This window comes from Rhinoderma darwinii, chromosome 4 (genome assembly GCF_050947455.1).
Source record: "Rhinoderma darwinii isolate aRhiDar2 chromosome 4, aRhiDar2.hap1, whole genome shotgun sequence".
In the NCBI taxonomy this organism is placed as follows: Eukaryota; Metazoa; Chordata; class Amphibia; order Anura; family Rhinodermatidae; genus Rhinoderma; species Rhinoderma darwinii.
The window spans coordinates 370021650-370043758 of NC_134690.1; the positions used below are offsets into that span (position 1 = coordinate 370021650).

The 22109-nt window shown below is 39.6% G+C and overlaps 1 protein-coding gene across 1 annotated transcript; it reads left to right on the plus strand.

Moving 5' to 3' along the window:
• The first annotated feature begins 1655 nt into the window (after positions 1-1655).
• On the plus strand, positions 1656-18883 carry PROKR1 (prokineticin receptor 1). The gene is made up of 3 exons (XM_075864538.1): positions 1656-1798; positions 7534-8111; positions 17402-18883. The coding sequence occupies exons 2-3, from the start codon at positions 7693-7695 to the stop codon at positions 18096-18098; spliced, it is 1116 nt and encodes a 371-aa protein (XP_075720653.1). The 5' UTR covers positions 1656-1798; positions 7534-7692; the 3' UTR covers positions 18099-18883.
• Positions 18884-22109: the final 3226 nt, after the last annotated feature.

The window sequence follows — 22109 nt, forward strand, 5'->3', positions numbered from 1 at the left end:
CCGGGACAGTGACTACCGATCTCAATATACATGTATCTGTAAAAAAAAATATAAGTTCATACTTACCGAGAACTCCCTGCGTCTGTCTCCAGTCCGGCCTCCCAGGATGACGTTTCAGTGTAAGTGACGGCTGCAGCCAATCACAGGCCAAGCACAGGCTGCAGCGGTCACATGGACTGGAGCGTCATCCAGGGAGGTCGGGCTGGATGCCGAAAGAGGGACGCGTCACCAAGACAACGGGCGGTAAGTATGAATTTCTTTGACTTTCACTAGGGAAAGTGCTGTCCCTTCTCTCTATCCTGCACTGAATAGGGAGAAGAGAAGCACTTTTCCTGCAGTCCGCAGCGGCCAGTCCGCATCAATTTTCTGCACATTTTGTGCAGATCCGCTGCAGAATCTGCAACGCAGATTCTGTGCGGCATTGATGCGGACAGTTGCGGAGGAATTCCGCCATGTGTGGTCATGCCCGAACTGCGATACAACAACAAAAAAGGGCTATATACTTATCTAATGAAAAATGGAATCGAGGGCTTTACAAACTGTAGCAATGAATGATGTGTAATTAATCTGGGAAAGGTTGAACTTGTGTATTTTGTCAATCAAACTATGTAACTATATAAACAGATGTAGATGTAACTATATATAGTTCTAATAGATAAAAAGCCCTGGTGATACTTTTCCGTTACTGTTTTAACTTAAATTGGAAAAAATACAGCAGATTGTAGATGCAGCCGCTGAGGTGGAAACGTCATGACATTGCCCTTAAACATGTTGAGATAGTTCAGCATGGCTGGAATACGGGGGACACAAATGATCTGAAACTTGCGTGCTGGGCAGAGGTGTAACTTAAAGCTCCTGGGCCGCAATGCAAACTCTATAACAGGGCCCCCACCTACTATATATCATTTATAGTACTGGTCTCTTCTTATGCGGCTTTGACCTGGGTGCGACGGCTACCACTGCACCCCTTATAGCTATGCCCCTAGCACTGCGAGATTCGATACCTTACATTCATGTAGCGCTAGCCTCAGGCAGATTGCATATGATTCTTCAACAAACACTTAATTTGATGTTTCCATTTTACATACAGATTTTCACTTTTTGTTGAAAGTGGCTAAGACCATAAATAATCATTCAGTACAATATTGCATTAAATGTCCACACAGCAGGCAGGTTGTTGTACATAAGTGGAAACAATAGAAATCTGCCTGGAAGACTATACCGCTATTGTTTCATTAGCTGTATGACTTATACATCAAACGCTCAGTATGCAGCATAGAGATATGTTCAGGATCATCTGTTGAAATCTTGTCTTAGTCCATTACACAATGTATCACAATTAGAGCCTCCAGGAATTAAATATAGCTTGCATTACAATTACAGTCGCAGTTAATAATGATGATAATGTATCCCTAGGCAGTATATACTACAGCATAGCTTAAAGAAGAAGCTCTCCCTCTGTGTATTGATTTCTAAGCCCTGTTTATAGCTGTGTGTGACAGATTTATTTCTAAGTGAAATGCATCTCTTCGAAGCCGTATTCTGAAAAGAAAACACCAGGTGGCAGCACCATCTCCAGTACTACAGCCAGCTGGCCATTAGACTTCATATAGGGAGGTCCTTGGAGTTTTCTCAATACATAGAAGCAGAATTTAGAAGCACACATTGTGTCACTGACAAGGGAAGGAGCTAAGCAAGAGAAGAGAAAACAATGTTATTTTTTGACTCACAGAATTTGATTTTTATTTTTTTTCATCGATGGCAATAAAGCGTTTCTCACAGCTATTATCAAGGACAGGTAAGGACTTCACTTCAATCATTTATCTACAGCTTCAAGATTGTTCTCCACTTCTAAGCCTCTAACTTTGTTTTAGCTTCATCTATAAAAACCTTGCTTTTATGTTCGCGTTTCAAAAACGGCCATGTGTCCTGCTACCAAATAATAATTTATAATTAATTGATATAAAAAAGCATGTCTAGAAAATATATATTTGAAATGTAATTTCTTAAAGGTATTTGTCAAATTAGATTGTTTGAAAAGTTGCAGTTATTTTTCTTGATATTAAAAGGACAACATGATACTAGATAGATGATAGATAGAGATAGATAGATAGATAGATAGATAGATAGATAGATAGATAGATAGATAGATAGATAGATAGATAGATAGATAGATAGATAGATAGATAGATAGATAGATAGATAGATAGATAGATAGGTAGGTAGGTAGATAGATAGATAGGTAGGTAGATAGATGAACAGATAGGAGAAAGATGCAGTAAGGCTACCTATAGTCCTAGGGATAACAGACGATACATCATACAACTACTACACATTGTATTAAATGACAAACTCTGCTTTGCTATACCTGTATATAAAATAGGATCAGTAGTTAAGAGCACATGAGACTTTCTGGAGGCCCGCGTAGCTAAAATATAGTAAATTATACATACAATTTGGTCCTGCATTTCTCCCATCATATTTTTTTAGTGCTGTCACTGTAAGTGTAGGAGGAAATACCTGGTAATGTATCTTATTTAAGTAAAAAAGTATTTTGTTCAGACCTAGATACTTCTAGATACTATTTAAAGATTGTATTATAAACATAAAACATTTATCTATCTGCTACTTAACAAGATAAGTGTACAGTAGCACATGTTATAATAGGACTATACCTTACATTGGTTATAAACACTACTCAATATTGTGACATTTGAACAGCTTGTCACTGTGCCTGTCCTGTTCCTACAATGAAATACATCGCCTGCGGGAAGAGCTATTTGAGGTTTACTAAGTACTAGAATCCTTAGCTCAAATTCTATTATGTTGCCAAGAACATTACATAGGACATTGCGCTTATCATTTGCTCAATGTAATCTGAAGCCTTGTTATAATTATAATCTACACATTATATACAGTTCCTGCGCAGGTAGAGATATATCTGTAAAAATCCTCCATTACTTATATCTGGAAATCTTGCATACACCTCCCGAGTTTTATCTATCTATCTATCTATCTTCTATCTATCTATCTATCTATCTATCTATCTATCTATCTATCTATCTATCTATCTATCTATCTATCTATCTATCTATCTATCTATCTATCTATCTATCTATCTATCTATCTCCTATCTATCTATCTATCTATCTATCTATCTATCTATCTATCTATCTATCTATCTATCTATCTATCTATCTATCTATCTCATATCTATCTATCTATCTATCTATCTATCTATCTATCTATCTATCTATCTATCTCATATCTATCTATCCATCTATCCATCCATCCATCCATCCATCTATCTGTCTCACCTCTATTTCTGTATTTCATATTTGTGTGATACCATCTTATATCTATCTTTTGATGTTTAGCATCTGATATCCATTTATCTATCATTCTGTCTATCTAATCATATCTATCCATCATAACCATTAGCCTTTTATCTATACGTGTGGCAGATGTGATTTTGTCATAGGGCAGCATTGTTTGCGCATCTCTTTATTAATTGTTAAATGATGCAGTAGGCTTATCTTCAGTGTTATGTTCAACTACAGAAAATACGTAATGATCTCGCTGTCTGAAAGCAATAATTCTAGGAATGAATATTAGTGCCATATATCAGAGAATCCGCATAACAGAGTTAAATAGCGGAAAGCCACTAAGGCCTCATTCACATCTGCGTTGTAGGTTCCGTTAGGAGCCCCGTCACAGATCTGGCCAAGAATACTGAAAACAATAGTGTCGCATGTAGAACTATTAATTCCGGTAAAACCACGGACACCCCGGCGGAAAGCAGACAAAACCCATTAAAGTGTAGCTAAACGTTTGACAAACTCAGAGAGACATGTCAGAAGTTTGGATTGGTGGGGGTCCGAGTGTCTGTTCGGCTATTTCCGGAAATAAATGTATCTGTGTACGGACTCAATAGAAAGTATATGAGCTCGTACTCCGATACATCGGCTTTCCGGAAAAAGCCAAACAGACGCGAAGCGGCTGAGCGCTCACACGAGCGCTGCAGCAGCTTCGTTCTAGCGATTGGTGGGGGTCTCCGTGCTCGGACCCCCACTAATCCAAACTTCTGACATGTCTCTATGACATGTTAGAAGTTTGCCAAACGTCAAGAAACACTTTAAAGTCAATTAGGATCTGTCGGTGGTATCCGTAGTGCAACAGAATAGGCGCTTCTCCTTTTACCCTTGTTCTCCTCCTCTAATGGAGAAGAACAACGAAATGTCAAATGCTGGTGCGAACAGGGCCTAACTTATTACCCCACAAAAAGGAACAATGTTGTGCGTATTCAACCTCTGGGCCGCATAGAAGCTGCTGCAGCTCCAGTTCTACCCATGTTACAGTCATAGTGTTAGTCATTATGATTATTGTTGTTTACACAATGAGAGTTTCTGTCTAAATCCAAAGCACATTTTAAAGTGGTGGAGAACGGTCTGGGACATTATTGTAATCCCAACGTTTACTTCACTTTCTTCTCCCACATTTGAGAGATTTGGACTATGATGTTCATATTCCTTGTTCATTTAATTCTGACTTAGGGCATGACCACACATGGCGGAATTCCTCCGCAACTGTCCGCATCAATGCCGCACAGAATCTGCGTTGCAGATTCTGCAGCGGATCTGCACAAAATGTGCAGAAAATTGATGCGGACTGGCCGCTGCGGACTGCAGGAAAAGTGCTTCTCTTCTCCCTATTCAGTGCAGGATAGAGAGAAGGGATAGCACTTTCCCTAGTGAAAGTCAAAGAAATTCATACTTACCGCCCGTTGTCTTGGTGACGCGTCCCTCTTTCGGCATCCGGCCCGACCTCCCTGGATGACGCTCCAGTCCATGTGACCGCTGCAGCCTGTGCTTGGCCTGTGATTGGCTGCAGCCGTCACTTACACTGAAACGTCATCCTGGGAGGCCGGACTGGAGACAGACGCAGGGAGTTCTCGGTAAGTATGAACTTATATTTTTTTTTACAGATACATGTATATTGAGATCGGTAGTCACTGTCCCGGGTGCAGAAACAGTTACTGCCGATCGCGTAACTCTTTCAGCACCCTGGACAGTGACTATTTACAGACGTCTCCTAGCAACGCTCCCGTCATTACGGGAGCCCCATTGACTTCCTCAGTCTGGCTGTAGACCTAGAAATACATAGGTCCAGCCAGAATGAAGAAATGTCATGGTAGTAAAAACAATACGCTCCGCAGCACACATAAGATCTGCGGACTTCATTGCGGAATTTTGACTCTCCATTGAAGTCAATGGAGAAATTCCGCCATGAGTCCGCAACCAGTCCGCCACTGCTCCGCAACAGACAGAGCATGCTGCGGACACCAAATTCCGCTCCGCAGCCTATGCTCCGCAGCGGAATTGTACGCATCGTGTAAACGAACACTGCTAAATTAAAGTGAAAGTCAATGGAGAAACGGCTCCGCTGCGGATTAACGCTGCGGAGTGTCCGCAGCGGAATTTAAGTGAAATTCCGCTATGTGTGAACCCGCCCTTAGACTGAGTTATTCAATTAGAAAATCTGCCGTGTAGCGCTAGCCCTAATCTCTTATCAAGAAACTTTGAGCCTTAGCAAATCATCCCGTCTTGTAGAGAATATAAACGGCTTTAAAGCAATGCCAATCGCCCACATTTACTAAGACTAGCATATTTTACGCCAATCTTAGTAAAGCAGATAGCGTGATTTGCACCCGAAAGGTGCATGTCTCCTACTATATTTTGCGTCGTCTGAGGCAGGAAAACAATCTACGCCTAGATTTGTGACAAAATTTGTACCGGTTTTAGGTTTTCTACAGATGTGTCATGATGGATCCAGATCCGGATTATAACACATCTGTTCTTTCTCTATTAATTCATAATGGATAGGTCATGTTTCCATCAGGGATCAGTTTTTTTTGCTGGATACAATAATGCTGCATGCTACGTTATTCTGACCGCCAAAAAGCAACTGAAGCCTGACGGAAAAGAACTAATGAAGGTGTGAACCGATTCTTAAACAAACATGTAAAAAGAAAATATACCTCCGACATATGCCATCAGCTGGCAATCCATCGCCCATAGACTCCTATGTTAAAAAAAAGTATATATTTTTTTACTAGATGGCGCAAGATTGTATCATTTAGAGAAAAACAAGAAAAAAACTTTAATATTTTACCGCAATTTTATTGTTGCAATTTGGGACTTTTTTTGTTACTGTTTACGCCAAAACCTGGCATAAACGCCATGATAAATGTGGGCCAATGAGTCTGAAATCTTACAGCATTCCACAGTCGGTACATAAGAGAGGAGGCCTCTTCTTTTTTTTTTTTATAGTTTTTAGAGTCCCTTCTGCATTTACTTTTATTACTTATAGAAATGGTCACATGTAACTTGAGAGCTTTAAAACTAATTTTATTTATTTTTTATTTTTTTTTAAAGCCCTAGTAAAAAAAATTGTGAAGAAATATTGCCAAAAGAATAAAATGTGTACTGGTAAATTGCATGACATTGATGTCTCAACAGTGAGGGTCTGACGATTGTGACCCCCACTGATTGTTAGACTAATATATTTAATGGCCGACCATACGGCATCCTGAAAAAACTGTGTGAAGTGAACTGTAGATAAGGAGATAACATGCTGGCTACCTGCAATCACCACTAGAGGGAGCATGGGAGTTCAGTGCACACTCTCTTATCATTCAGTTCAATGAAGATCAGTTTGCAGTCAGCACCTAAGCTCCCTTTAGTGGTGGCTGCAGGTAGCCTGCAAGTTATATTTTAATTTTATGTACTGTATATGCAGGGGATTTTGTAGCTCTGTATCAGAAAAACAAAACTCCTACCGCAATAAAGATATATTAAGAAATTAATGAGCACAGAATTTTGAACCTTTTTCGATTTAAAAAAAAAAAAATGGTCTTCCAAGGCAGAAATTTACTTTAAAAGTGTTGTCTGGCATAAGTAAAAGGGTCTCCTTTATTTCCAGACACAGCGCCACTCTTGTTAATGTACTGTGTCAGGTATTGTAGTCACATGTATGGGGCCGAACTGCAATACCATATACAGTCCATGAATAAGAGTGGCGCTGTTTCTGGAAATAAAACAGAACCGTTTTTCTAATCCTGGAAAACATCTTCAACAAGCTATACAGCATGTCAGTTGCTTATGATCATAAAGGGCTTTCAACCACTGGATGTAAACAAAAATGTTAGTATTTACTGGCAGCAAGCACATATATTGAAAATCTATCAAATCAGAAAGTACATTAAAAAGTTGAATAACTTTTCATTATACAATGATTATGATCATTACATAAAACCATAAATCTCTATTAAGCTAATGTTTCTTTACTTGCAAATTTTATGCACGCAGGCCAGACATTACAGTATCACTAGGAGTGAAAACTTAGCTCTGCTACATCTGTAACTTATATTTTGATTTAATTTGATATATAACTATATATTACATAACTTTCCTTTAAAATTGTGATAATGGGTAATGAATACAATTAACTGATCACTTTATTCATTGGTTACAGATCAACTTTGGATCAGAACTCATCTGTCTGGTATCTCATATGGCATTCACTAAAGATATGATCGGGAATTGCAAGACTATTCCTAAGTTTTCTTTTTTCTAAACAGAACTGACTACTTGTGTGTCGTCTTCAACCAATTCTTCATTTACTATTACTCTTATGATGTCACTATCTATGGACTACAACAAAAACGTAACCTCCTTACCAGACTACAATTACAGTGACTATGAATTAGATGATGACGATGTAACCAAAACCAGGACTTTTTATGCTGCAAAAATAGTCATTGGGGTGGCTCTGGTCTGCATTATGCTGATTTGTGGCATTGGGAACTTCATATTTATTGCGGCACTGGCAAGATATAAGAAACTCAGAAATTTAACCAACCTGCTGATAGCCAATCTGGCCATTTCTGATTTCATTGTGGCCATAGTTTGCTGCCCTTTTGAAATGGACTATTATGTTGTAAAGCAGCTTTCTTGGGAGCATGGTCACATCTTGTGTGCATCCGTCAATTACCTAAGGACTGTTTCGCTCTATGTCTCCACGAATGCTCTACTGGCAATAGCTGTTGACAGGTAAGTCTTGCCCACCTTTACTAAAATTTCCTAACTTTACCCATCAAAATTGTCAATTGCTGCAAAATATTTTTTCATGTGTGCAATGCTGTACCACAGAATTTATATGACTGCATTAGGCTTTTAATTAAAGGGGTCATCTCATTAATATAATTATTTTTCCATATGCCGAATTAAGGCACAAGGACATCAAAGTATCAGGTTCCCCTGCATGTTACCCCCTCTATAAGTATAGAGCCACTAATAAAGATCTACTCATACTCCAGAGGACTCATCTTGTCTACGACTGGTTTGTACACTATATGGCCAAAAGTATGTGGATGCCTCTCCTAATTATTGTGTTCAGGTGTTTCAGCCACACCCATAGCACACAGGTAAATAAAATCAAGCACACAGACATGCAATCTCCATAGACAAACATTTGTGACCGTATGGGTTGTAGTGAAGAGAGAGCTTAGTAAGTTTAAATATAGCACTGTCATAGGATGCCACCTTTGCCATAAGTCAGTTTGTGAAATCTCTGATCTGCTAGATCTTCCTCGGACAACTTTCCGTGCTATTATTATAAAGTGGAAGTGTCTGGAAATAACAGCTTGGGCACGAAGCAGTAGGCCCCCGCAAATTGGGAGCCATCGAATGCTAAAACATGTCCTTTGTTGAATTATTAACTACAGAGTTTCAAATTGCCTCTGGAAGTAACAAGTGAATTGTGTGTTGGGAGCTTAATGAAATGGGTTTCCATGGGTGAGCGGCTACACCATGCACAATGCCAGGCGCCTTCTGTAGTTGTGTAAAGCACGACGCCACTGGACTCTGGAACACTGGAAAGATGTTCTCTGGAGTGATGAATCATTTTTCACCATCTGGCCGTCTTATGATCGAATATGGGTTTGGCGGATGGCAGTAGAACACTTCCAAGCAGCATGCATTACTGCCTACTGTAAAGTTAGGGTGCGGTGCTGTTTGTTTTCAGCGCTTGGCCCCTAATTTTAAGTGACTATTGGGGTATAATGAGTTGGTCATTGGGTATGTGTTTTGAAGGTCATCTGTACAGTAATAATTTTAATTGATGATCATAGTTATATTGACTACTAAAAATGATGTTGATCTCCAATTTAAAGGTAAATTCTTTACAAAATAGAAATATAATTTTTTTTTATAGCAATGTACTTATGTACATGCACTATTAAATATGTTACTTTTCAGACCTGAATAAACTGTTTACATAGCTACAAAATTTTAAAATTCCTGTGGCTTACCCTCCCCCGTTGACTACAATGTTGTCAGAAGCCCATTATTGGTACTTGTAATCAGCAATTATTACACTTTTAAAAAAGGAATGTGAAAACGTAAACCTTATTTTAGAAAAATTGGTTGGGAAAAGTAAAATTTTCCTTTATGCTCCTGTGCCCAACTATGCATCCAGGACCGCAGCTTTATTGCACATATAAAGTCCTGAAGTATAGAGCAATTCATTCCGACTTATTCCAATAAATCGGACTTAAAGAGGCTCTGTCACCAGATTCTCAAATCCCTATCTCCTATTGCATGTGATCGGCGCTGCAATGTAGATAACAGTATCGTTTTTAGTTTTTTTATAAACGTTCTTTTTTGGCCAAGTTATGAGCTATTTTATATATATGCAAATGAGGTTTTAAATGGACAACTGGGCGTGTTTTTTTTTCGTATGTCCAACTGGGTGTGTATTGTGTTTTTAACTGGGCGTGTTTACTGGTTTTACTAACTGGGCGTTGTGAATAGAAGTGTATGATGCTGACGAATCAGTGACCAATCAGCATCATACACTCCTTTCCATTCATTTACACAGCACATAGTGTTCTTACTAGAACGATGTGCAGCCACGTACACAAGTGTCCTGATAATGAATACACATGACCTCCAGCTTGGACGTCATGTGTATTCAGAATCCTGACACTTCTGACTCTTTTCTGTGAGATTTAAAGCAAGGGAAACAAAATCTCGTTTACCTCGTAATCTCACGAGATTACGCGTGGCTTGCTGGAATCTCACAGAAAAGATTCAGAAGTGTCAGGATTCTGAATACACATGACGTCCAGGCTGGAGGTCATGTGTATTCATTATCAGGACACTTGTGTACGTGGCTGCACATCGTTCTAGTAAGAACACTATGTGCTGTGTAAATGAATGGAGAGGAGTGCATGATGCTGATTGGTCACTGATTCGTCAGCATCATACACTTCTATTCACAACGCCCAGTTAGTAAAACAAGTAAACACGCCCAGTTACAAACACAATACACGCCCAGTTGGACATACGAAAAAAAACACGCCCAGTTGTCCATTTCAAAGCTCATTTGCATATATATATAAAATTGCTCATAACTTGGCCAAAAATGAACGTTTTTTTAAAAAAAACACGTTACTGTTATCTACATTGCAGCGCCGATCACATGCAATAGGAGATAGGGATTTGAGAATCTGGTGACAGAGCCTCTTTAAGGAAAAAAATCTTTACATTATAATTATACACGTTGATCACCTCAGTCACCATGGTAATTGATTACTTATACTTCTGTCAACTATACAGTCTAAACCTCTAATGTAAAGCGCAGATACAGTCTTTAAGTATTCAGAGTTGTTAGCCCTCATCAAGAAATGTAAGCCAGCTGTGAGCATTGTGTTTAGCATTGGAAACTTAATGGGGATGCAAACATATATATTTGCGCCATATTGATAATGTCTTGGACTTAGGTTTCTCACATTGGGTAAGAAGATGTTAGGAGGACATGATCTGTGGTCTTCTTGCATTCTTTTATGTATTTGTCACTTATAGTAGCTGTTAAATTTATGTTTTTTGTAATCTGTATATGGAGGAGTGCAGGGAGGGATGGATCATGTTATCCCTGCTACTAACAGCTTGTAAAACTTCATTACAATAAAATCACATAGCAAACAGCTATCCCAATATTCTTTCAGACTAATTTGGGCAGAGTTACTAATACTGTCTAATTTTTAGACAGCGTAAACTTAGACCAGTCAGTCAGAAAAATGTGCCAAATTAATCAAAATGGTGCATGCTGTATCATAAATTTGACATGCTTGACAGTGGGGGAATATCAAAATGTTTAGACCAATTTTGTGCCTTAAAAAAGCTTAAAATATCAAACATGCCATAGTTGTGTTAAAATTTGCGACTTTTTACTTTCCAAAAGTGCAGAGAAATGAAGGTGGGATTTAGCCAAAGGAGGCGGGACCTCAACCAATGCTACAGATTTATCATAATTGGCAGAAGTTATGGCGCAAATCTACACCTGCTCATGGCAGGCATAGATTTGCCTTTCTGTTGCACGGACAGCCAAATATGCGCCAAATATATTAAGAGGTGTGCTCCTCTGAATATATTTGGCAAATTTTTTACCAATGTAAATTAGGTAAAGGCTGGCATTTGAAATGCCAATCTTAATATATTCCCCCACCTATTAGTTGTCCCAGTTATTTGCCCCAAAATTTTGGCACATTTTTGGAGCACGGTGTCGCATTTTCAACCATGCCCATTTCTGTCTATACCAATTACTCATGCAAAGGCTTTCTACTAGATTTTGGATCAGGCTCTAGAGGTTAGTATCTATTCAGCCAGCAAGACATTAATGAGCCATGGGTGATTCTAACTCTTCTGCTGTCTGAGGCGCCTCCAAATTTTGCGGATGCACCATTGCCCTGTACTCCCCTGGCATGCTTGGTCCGGCGATGGAGCCATTCACAGTACACCTCGCTGCACAATGCGGGCCCATGGAGTACAATGCAATGGTGCACCCGAGAAAGTTGGAGGAGTTTGGTAGCGATGTAGGCCAGCCAGGAAGATATCAATCAAACATGGAAAGGTGGGATTTGACTGTGTGACCTTTTAGGATAACGGCACCCCCCCCCCCCCCATGACCCTTTATAGAATAATTAGCATATAGCGTGTGCCGTTTTTAAAGTTAATTTTATAGATTTTGTTGCATCTGAAAAAAACATACAGGAGAATGTTTGGAAATATTGTCAGGTCTTGTATTACCACATGGTGGCGGTTCAATGGGTTAAAACCACATGACAGGTTCCCATTAAATAGGCAATGAATTGCAACAATTCCATCTGCCCTGCAATTTTTTTATTATAAATATATCCTATATAATTACAGCACCAGAGCAAAGCTCTGACATATATACAGTACCATAACCAAGCTATGTACATAAATACAGTACCAGAACAAAGCTCAGTTCATATATACAGCACCAGAACAAGATCAGTACATATATACAGTACCAGAACCAAGCTCAATGCATATATACTTCTCCAGAATCAAGCTAAGTAAATAAATACAGTACCAGAACAAAGCTCAGTTCATAATTACAGCACCAGAACAAAGCTCTGACGTATATACAGCACCACAACCAAGCTATGTACATAAATACAGTACCAGAACAAAGCTCAGTTCATATATACAGCACCAGAACCAAGATCAGTACATATATACAGTACCAGAACAAAGCTCAATGCATATATACTTCTCCAGAATCAAGCTAAGTAAATAAATACAGTACCAGAACAAAGCTCAGTTCATAATTACAGCACCAAAACAAAGCTCTGACATATATACAGTACCACAACCAAGCTATGTACATAAATACAGTACCAGAACAAAGCTCAGTTCATATATACAGCACCAGAACCAAGATCAGTACATATATACAGTACCAGAACAAAGCTCAATGCATATATACTTCCCCAGAATCAAGCTAAGTAAATAAATACAGCACCTGAACCAAGCGCAGTACATATGTACAACACAAGAACAAAGCTGAGTACAAATATACAGCACCAGAACAAAGCTCAGTACATAAATACAGTGCCAGCACAAATACAGCTTATTTGAAAATTCAGTGTAACCCCTGCCGTATATGTTTGTATGGCGTAAAACTACAGCTCCCAGCATTGCCTGAAAAATGGTAAAGATATGCTGGGAGTTACCGTTTCCCCAAAAAATAATCATACCATCCATAATCTCGCTGCAGATCATACAGTGACTACAATACTGATTAGAGGCAGAAGAAACATTTACATTGAGTGACTCACAGGTGACATCTTCTCAGATTCTAGTCGTTCTTTTTCTATTTTCTTCTCCATCCAGTCTAGACCTCTATGATGACTTCCCCCGGCCACAGCCCATTTCTGCAGTGTGCCACTCAGATGTCTCCAGTTTCTAATTTTTCAAACATTTCCGCACCTATAAACGAAGATAAAATTTACATGGTGCCATACACTACGCCGCTAAATATAATAGCACCATACACTGCACCTCTAATTATAACAGCACCATACACGGTGTCCCTGATTATAATAGCATCATATACTATGTCCCACACACACCGTGCCCCCTGTAGATAGTGCCCCCTGTGCATAGTGCCCCCTGTAGATAGTGCTCCTCATAGAGTCCCCTGTAGATAGTGCCCCTCAAAGAACCTCATGTAGATAGTGCCCCAAATAGAGCCCCCTGTAGATATTGCCTTTCATACAGCCCCCTGTTGACAGTGCCCCTCATAGAGTCCCGTGTATATAGTGCCACTCATAGGGCCACTTGCAGATAGTGCCCCTCACAGAGCCCCCTGTAGCCAGTGCCCCTCATAGAGCCCCCTGTAGACAGTGCCCCAAATAGAGCCCCTGTAGATAGTGTCCCCCATAGAGCCACCTGTACAAAGTGCCCCCCATACAGCCCCCTGTAGATAGTGCCCCACATGCAGCCCCTTATAGATACTGCCCCACAAAGTCCCCTGTATATAGAGTCCCCTGTAGATAGAGCCCTCTGTAGATGAATGCCACTCACACTGTTAACTAAAAAAATATATATATAAATACTCACCTGAACCCGTTACTGCGCCGTCCTCTAGCAATGCAGGCCTGGTCTTGTCTGACCAAGTCTGCTGGAGCTGTATGATGGAATCAGCGTGATGATGTCATCGTGCCACTTGCTTCGTTGAAAGGCAGGGCAAGGAACTAATGCCAGTGCTGGTGATCCATTTAATTGTATATACGTCCTATAGATGCAGATATAATTATAGTGCAGGAGGGGGTGGTGGTGGTTGGTTTCTGCTAAGCCACCGCCCCCTCAGAGAAGCAGCTGGCCTCCATCTGAGGTGGGATGCTCACCTCGTCTCTTGGATGGTGCGGCCCTGAGGTCAGCACTGATGTTGGGCAAAAAGTTCTAGCCCACAGTTAGCATTCATGCTGACTTGTTGGAATATTTGCATACAATGATAATATTAGTTAGAAAGCCTTCAGAATAATACATTGCATGGCTGTATGTTCAATTTTGTGCACCTGTTAACAATAGGTGGGTGAAATGACTGAAAATACTAATTAGAAAGGGTGTCTACATGTTTTTTGCCAAGGCAGATTATATAACAGTTAAGAAAATAGCAAGTTGCATTCAGTTGCATTCAGGTTGAGGTCTTTGGAAAATGTAACCGTCATCTGTCATTGTATTGTTATCACTTCCCTTTCAAGTGCCATATCAAAAAGTTCCACCTGCTGACAATATGTGACAGGCAGATGTCTGTAATGGAGCATCACACTGAGGCGCTCGATGACAGAACCGAGCACTTCAATGCTATATTTAAAGATGTCAGCCCAGACACATTTATCATTTTATACATCTGTAAATTTGAAACAACAAAGGAGGATTTTTATGTGAAATTCATGTTTTGTCCCACAAAATAATTCTCACAATAATTCTCTGTTTATCCAGTTAAATCAGGATAACATTTATTTTGCATCGAGTTTTTTTGTCGTAAAAAATAAAAATCTACTTGAAGGGTTTGTTAAATTAGAAAATGAAGGTCTGCTTTTTTCCAGAAACGGTGTCACCAGAGTTCATGGGCTGTGTTTGATATTAGAAAGTCCTTTTGAAAATCCTATGTTAATCTTGTTGCAATCTGAGGTGTGAAGCTAAGATTTTAGAAAGAATATCCAGAAATGGTTTATGAGTCCAGTCTTGATCAGGTGGATCCTGCAAAGTTGACAATGACCACCCAATCTGCAAACAAGCCGTATACATTTATTGTTATTTGTAGGATACACAAGAGAACTTACATAATAGGACACCTAAGAGTCCTCTCTAATCATATCCATTAGGATATGAACTTTATAGCCGCCAAACAATTCTAAAGTATCATGCATACTCACGGCGCCTGAACAGAGGCTTATGGGGTCACTTCAACTCCGTACTCCGTATGGCGCCATATTATAAAGCTATTTTCTCCTAGAGGCGATGCTTCTAAGAGGATGGATACCCTCATAAAACGGCATCTGATGGAACATGCCATGATATAGAATACAACAGAAAAAAAACTCTGTATAATATTAGAGGTTGTACAGGATTTTCTATCGTCATGTTCTTACTTTTATGTAATTTCTTAGCACTCTTTTTCCATGCAGTTACTAAACCTCTTACTTATTCATTCATTTTGTCATAATAGTGCGCAGGGTAATTGAGCCCCGGAAAGTAAATGGAAGCATTTTTTAGTATGTTAAGCAATACAATGAACAGAGCTTTTATGCTTAATGAATAGCAATATGGAATTACAAGCACTATTGAATGTAATTTACTAAATGATTGTACTTTTGATCAATTAAGATAATTCAAACAGATTATTCTATTTAAAACCTCCTTTTCTTTAGATGGACTGTGGACTGCTTCAGATCTTCTTTCATTGTTGAGTCATAGTATAATAAGGACATACTTTTACTTTGATTGGCAGATTTTTGGGCTGTTTTTGATACTAATAGTGATTGATAATGATACTGATCAGACTCGGAATACAGAAAAAAATGGCTAAAATTCTACATTTTACAGCTGGTTTATAATGTTCTGTACATGATCATTGTGTTTGAATTTTTTACCTGATCAGAGGTTAAAATAAAATTTGCCATTTGTATCAACATTTTTGCATAAAAAACATGCCCCCGCATGCCCCCGTATGCCACGTACAAAACGAATTTGTAATACCATGTACAGTATATTAACTAAAATATTTTTAATTGTGAGGACTAAGTCTTAATTTTATGCATTTAGATCACTAAAGTATAATACAATATATAGGGTCTGATGACAGAAGAAGATCATGGGGCATTTTAATGTTTGGCATGTAATGTTACATTTCCCTTGCAGTGGGCATAACAGCGGATTGTTGGGGGTTAGAGAAATCGGACCTGCTGCAATCAGTAGATTCTATTTAAAGAGGCTCTGTCACCAGATTTTGCAACCCCTATCTCCTATTGCAGCAGATCGGCGCTGCAATGGAGATAAGAGAAACATTTTTTTTTTTTTAAAACGAGGATTTTTGGCCAAGTTATGACCATTTTTATATTTATGTAAATGAGGCTTTCTAAAGTACAACTGGGCGTGTTTAAAGTAAAAGTACAACTGGGCGTGTATTGTGTTCGTTACATCTGGGCGTTTTTACTTCTTTTACTATCTGGGCGTTGTGTATAGAAGTATCATCCACTTCTCTTCACAACGCCCAGCGAGGACACATCGGCACCAGAGGCTACAGTTGATTCTGCAGCAGCATCAGCGTTTGCAGGTAAGTAGCTACATCGACTTACCTGCAAACGCCGATGCTGCTGCAGAATCAAATGTAGCCTCTGGTGCCGATGTGTCCTCGCTGGTCCAACATGATGCAGGACCTGGGGCAGGAAGTGAGTGACGTCACAGCGTGATCTCTCGAGAACACGCTGTGTGTCTGCACTGCCAGAAGCTGGGCGTTGTGTAGAGAAGTGGATGATACTTCTATACACAACGCCCAGATAGTAAAAGAAGTAAAAACGCCCAGATGTACATACACAATACACACCCAGTTGTACTTTTACTGTAAACACGCCCAGTTGTACTTTAGAAAGCCTCATTTACATAAATATAAAAATGGTCATAACTTGGCCAAAAATTCTCGTTTTTTTTTTTAAAAAAACGTTACTCTTATCTACATTGCAGCGCCGATCTGCTGCAATAAGAGATAGGGGTTGCAAAATCTGGTGACAGAGCCTCTTTAAGAAGCTGCTGTCTACATCAGATAATCCCTTAAAGTACAATCCTCTACATCCCCCCAACAAAGGACCAAGGAAGTTCAGATCAAAATTGCTGTTTGCAGGATCTTTGCACTGGAGATCTGATTTAACATTCCCTTTGCTGGAAGGAAAGAACACTGTTCTGATATGTTTATCATGTTTTCCTTTTGATTTGGCCTAAAATGTTTTAAACTTTTTTTCTTGCAGATACTTGGCCATTGTACATCCTCTGAAACCTCGGATGAATTATCAAACTGCCTCTTTTCTGATTGCCTTGGTCTGGATTATCTCATTACTCATAGCCATCCCTTCAGCATACTTTGCTACAGAAACTGTACTCTTTATTGTGGAAAATCAGGAAAAGATATTTTGCGGTCAGATTTGGCCAGTTGACCAACGGATCTATTATAAATCCTATTTTCTTTTTATTTTTGCCATTGAGTTTGTCGGCCCAGTTTTGACAATGACTTTATGCTATGCCAGGATCTCCAGAGAACTTTGGTTTAAAACAGTTCCTGGGTTCCAGACAGAGCAAATCCGTAAACGCCTGAGATGTCGAAGAAAAACAGTTTTGGTGCTGATGTGCATCCTTACCGCTTATGTTCTATGCTGGGCTCCTTTTTATGGATTTACCATTGTTCGTGATTTTTTCCCAACAGTTTTTGTAAAAGAGAAGCATTTTCTTTCAGCTTTCTACATTGTGGAATGCATTGCCATGAGTAACAGCATGATAAATACCATGTGCTTTGTGACTGTCAAAAACAATACTGTGAAGTATTTCAAAAAGATCATGCTTCTGAAATGGAGATCAACTTATAACGGAAGTAAATGTAGTGCTGACATCGATATCAAGACTAGTGCCGTTCCTATTACAGAAGAAGTTGATTGTATCAAGCTGAAGTAATTTATTTGTAATGTTATATTCACTGAAAGAATAACACCACTCAAAACATGAAATTTACTAGTTGGTTCCATTCACTTTTATATAATAATGTATATTGATGTGATGCTCTCAAAAAGTGGTCTCCTTCAAAATCTGTTATTTTCTCTCCAATACTGGTTGGCCTTTCAAAAATGCTAGTTGCATGCATGTGTCTGAATCAGCAAAAAGGTCTAGCACAAAACCTCTTGACCATTGATGATTAGGTGTGCATTTCAAGTCCCACCAAAAAGGTCAGATAGTATGAATAGTATGGTCGGATTGTTTTGGTTTTAACGTAATAGAAAATTTAGAAAATCAGCGGCATGCAAAAGCTTTCTGATAAATCCTGAAGAACATAACAGTTTTAGACAAACTAGATGCTTCCTTGAGCTGTACATGTAGACAGGGGGCACTGCCCCCATTAAGCAAAAGCGATGCCTAATTTATCCAAAACATAAAATGCCCTAAATAAAGGAATTGCAAGGCGATGTTATTGAGTACAAAAATGGGGGTTACCAAGATGGAGGCTTTTTATTTTTTCGTACAGTACCTCGGCAGACAAAATGTAGACTTTTTGTTTGGAGTGGAATTCTTCTTTGAGCATAAATTTGTGCAGTATGGTATATATTATATGAACTTTTGCAGTGTGATAAATGTGAAAAAAACTAAAACAGATTTCCCTCTCTTATGTATTGAATGTCTATATGTAACTTGCACTGTGTAACATATATTTTAAGTATGGTGGTTTTGCTGCAGATTTAATCACAAAAATGTATGCTTTTCGCAAACCATGTTTAATTAAATGTTTTTATGAATTACTGTACGTGTTTTAGATTTATTATATCTTAAATGTCACTATTTGCTCTTTACTGCAAACGAAGCTTGCTCACTGAAACTAGTTTACATGGATGCTGCCACTGAACAGGTTTATTATTAAAGAGTTAAACAAACATTATGGATGACCAGCATAAAACATTTTTAATTTTGTGTTAAAAGTAAGAGAATTATTTCTCTATGTTGGCTTTTTTTTCTTTGTTGTCCTCATTGTTTATACTGCCAAGCAACTCCCAGTGGCCACGAAGCACCCATAGAGCACAAGTCACACGTTTCAATCTAAAGAGCCTCCTATAGTATCCGTCACAGAGTCCACATACAGAACTGTGATCCAGGGTGACGGCATTTCTGAAGCGGGGGAATCCTTTTCTTTCTATAATAATGTATACAATTTATACAGCCACTCATCAGCCTTGTCTCTGACAAAACACTAAAAAGCTTCTCTGCACTTTTTCTTAATGAGTACCACAAAAAATACTTAGATGAAGACTTTACTGTTGAAGACATTTCCTTACAATAAAATCCTTAAAGAGGCTCTTTTCTTTTCTTTTACTTTTCTTTTACTAGCTGGGCGTTGTGAATAGAAGTGTATGATGCTGACGAATCAGCATCATCCACTTCTCTTCGTTACCACCCAGCTTCTGGCAGTGCACAGACACACAGCGTGTCCACGCGAGATCACGCTGTGACGTCACTCACTTCCTCCCACAGGAACTTCATCGCGTCGGATGAGCGAGGACACGCTGTGTGTCTGTGAACTGCCAGAAGCTGAGTGGTAACGAAGAGAAGTGGATGATGCTGATTCGTCAGCATCATACACTTCTATTCACAACGCCCAGCTAGTAAAACAAGTAAAAACGCCCAGATGTACACACACAATACACACACAGTTGGACATAACTTTAAACACGCCCAGTTGTACATAAGAAAGGGTCATTTGCATAAATATAAAAATGGTCATAACTTGGCCAAAAATGCTTGTTTTTGAAAAAAACAAAACGTTACTGTAATCTACATTGCAGCGCCGATCTGCTGCAATAGGAGATAGGGGTTTGAAAATCTGGTGACAGAGCCTCTTTAAATACATCTGGCATCTCAGTTCAAGCTCGTCCAAAGGATCATATGCAAGGACCAGAAGAATTCTACCACTGTACTATCTTTGGAAGATGGCATCATGACAAAAACTACAGGGGTTTATGACTCAAGTCAATGATATCAAATTGTAATTTAATTTGATTTTCCAATTCTAAAGAAAAAAACCGAAATGGCTCATCTGATTTAATTTATTGATTTTGTGGATAACCATTATATAAAACAGACTCTAATTTAGTTATGCTCATTTAGTAGTTTGTGGCTTATTAAATGACTATTGAGCTACTTTTGAACCTAATGCTGGCCATGCACATGAAGTAACCGTCGGCTCGTTAAGCCGATAGCTATTTCTTCCGACACAACAATAAACATGCTGACCGCACATGTTTATTTCAATGATCAGATATGTTGAAATCAAACTTGCCCCATCCCTCTCTTTCCCGCATCTGCCTTCGTGGGAGGTTCCCATACACATGAGAAAATGCTATCTGTTCCCTCAGAAATTGGTGGGGGTTAGACCTTATTCACACGACAGGGTTTCCCGGCCGTGTGACGGCCTTTAATAAAACGGCCATCACACGGCCGCAGTAGGAACAATAGACCCCTAATGGGGCTATTCCCACAACCGATTTTTTTGACGGGCCGGAAAACCCGGCCGTCAAAAAATGGGACATGCCCTATTTTCGGCCGCTCTCACGGCCGCCCTGATCCCATAGAAGTCTATGGGGCCGGATAATACACGGCCATCACTGGAATGTGTCCCAAGTGACGGCTGTGTCTTCATCGCTCACCCTCTCTCGTTCTCCTCCTCACTGTGCGAAGTGCATGTGAGGAGGAGGAGGGTATTTTTTTTGCTCCCTGTAGGAGCGGAATCCCCAATCCACGGCCACCACAGCTTCATTTACAAATGAAATTCCTCCGATTTTAAAACGGACAGGGAAAAAAACGTATGCAAAACGGGTCAAACTCGGCCGTTAAAAAAGGCAATACGGCCCGGAACAGAATCGGAATGGATGCAAAATGGATGCAAAACAGCCTGGAAAAACGGTCCAAAACGGCCGTTTTTATCGGCCGACACTTGAACCCCGTCGTGTCAATAGAGCCTTAGGGCCTGTTCACATCACCGTTCGCTTTCCGTTCCAGGGTTCCGTCGGAGGGTTCCATCGGGTGAACCCCGCAACGGAAAGTGAAAGTGAAACCACAGCTTCCGTTTCAGTCACCATTGATATCAATGGTGACGGAAACCGCTAATGGTTTCCGTTCGTCACCATTCCGGGAGGTTTCCGTTTTAACGATGGAATCAATAGCGGAAAGTGAACGGTGATGTGAACAGGCCCTTAGTGAACTTTTCTCATGTGTATGCCATCATTAGCTCGCATTGAATGTGTTGTTTGAGTTTCCCAAGATGTCCAAATATATTCCATCTTGTTGACATTAAATAAATAAATAAACAAAATAAATTACAATTTATTCCAAGAAGTGATGAGACAAATTTTGGCATGTTTCACTTGGAGGAATATGCAATGAGAGATAAATTTGTGACCTCTGCTGTGTTCCATGCATTCTCTATGTCAGCGCTTCTTAAACTGTGAGGCGATCAAATGCTGCACAGGCCTTTCTCCAGCTGTACCCTTATACTGGGTAGATAAACAAATACTGGTTACGTTTTTAAAAACATAAAGGTAAGTTTGCATAGAGTTTTACGCATTTTTGGAAGTATATTTCAATTTTGACCTTTGTCGGGTAACCCAGCAGTAGGGGATTTGGTAATACCTCTGCAAAGGATCTGCCAGACACAGCTTCTGTGTCGACGCCCGTGGTTAATCAGTCTGCATCTGCTCCTAGGTCTGATAGAGTGACTCGATCTGCTACCACTCAGGCTGGTAGGCTGAGGAGTGGGAGAACCTATCACAGCCTGGCCAGATGGTTCTAGCTCCCGCCCTCGGTCTATGTATACCTTCATTTGCTTCTTGTCTTTGTCTGTGATTCTATCTTGTTTCCTGGCTCTGCTGCTCCAGCTATTACTATTGACCTCTGCTTCATTTTGACCCTGGCTTTACTGACTAC

Bases quoted from the DNA above. Each gene is read 5' to 3' on its own strand.
- PROKR1 (XM_075864538.1), top strand. From the start codon at position 7,693: ATGATGTCACTATCTATGGACTACAACAAAAACGTAACCTCCTTACCA. The intron at 8,112-17,401 runs GTAAGTCTTGCC...TTTTTCTTGCAG, and splicing joins CTGGCAATAGCTGTTGACAG to ATACTTGGCCATTGTACATC.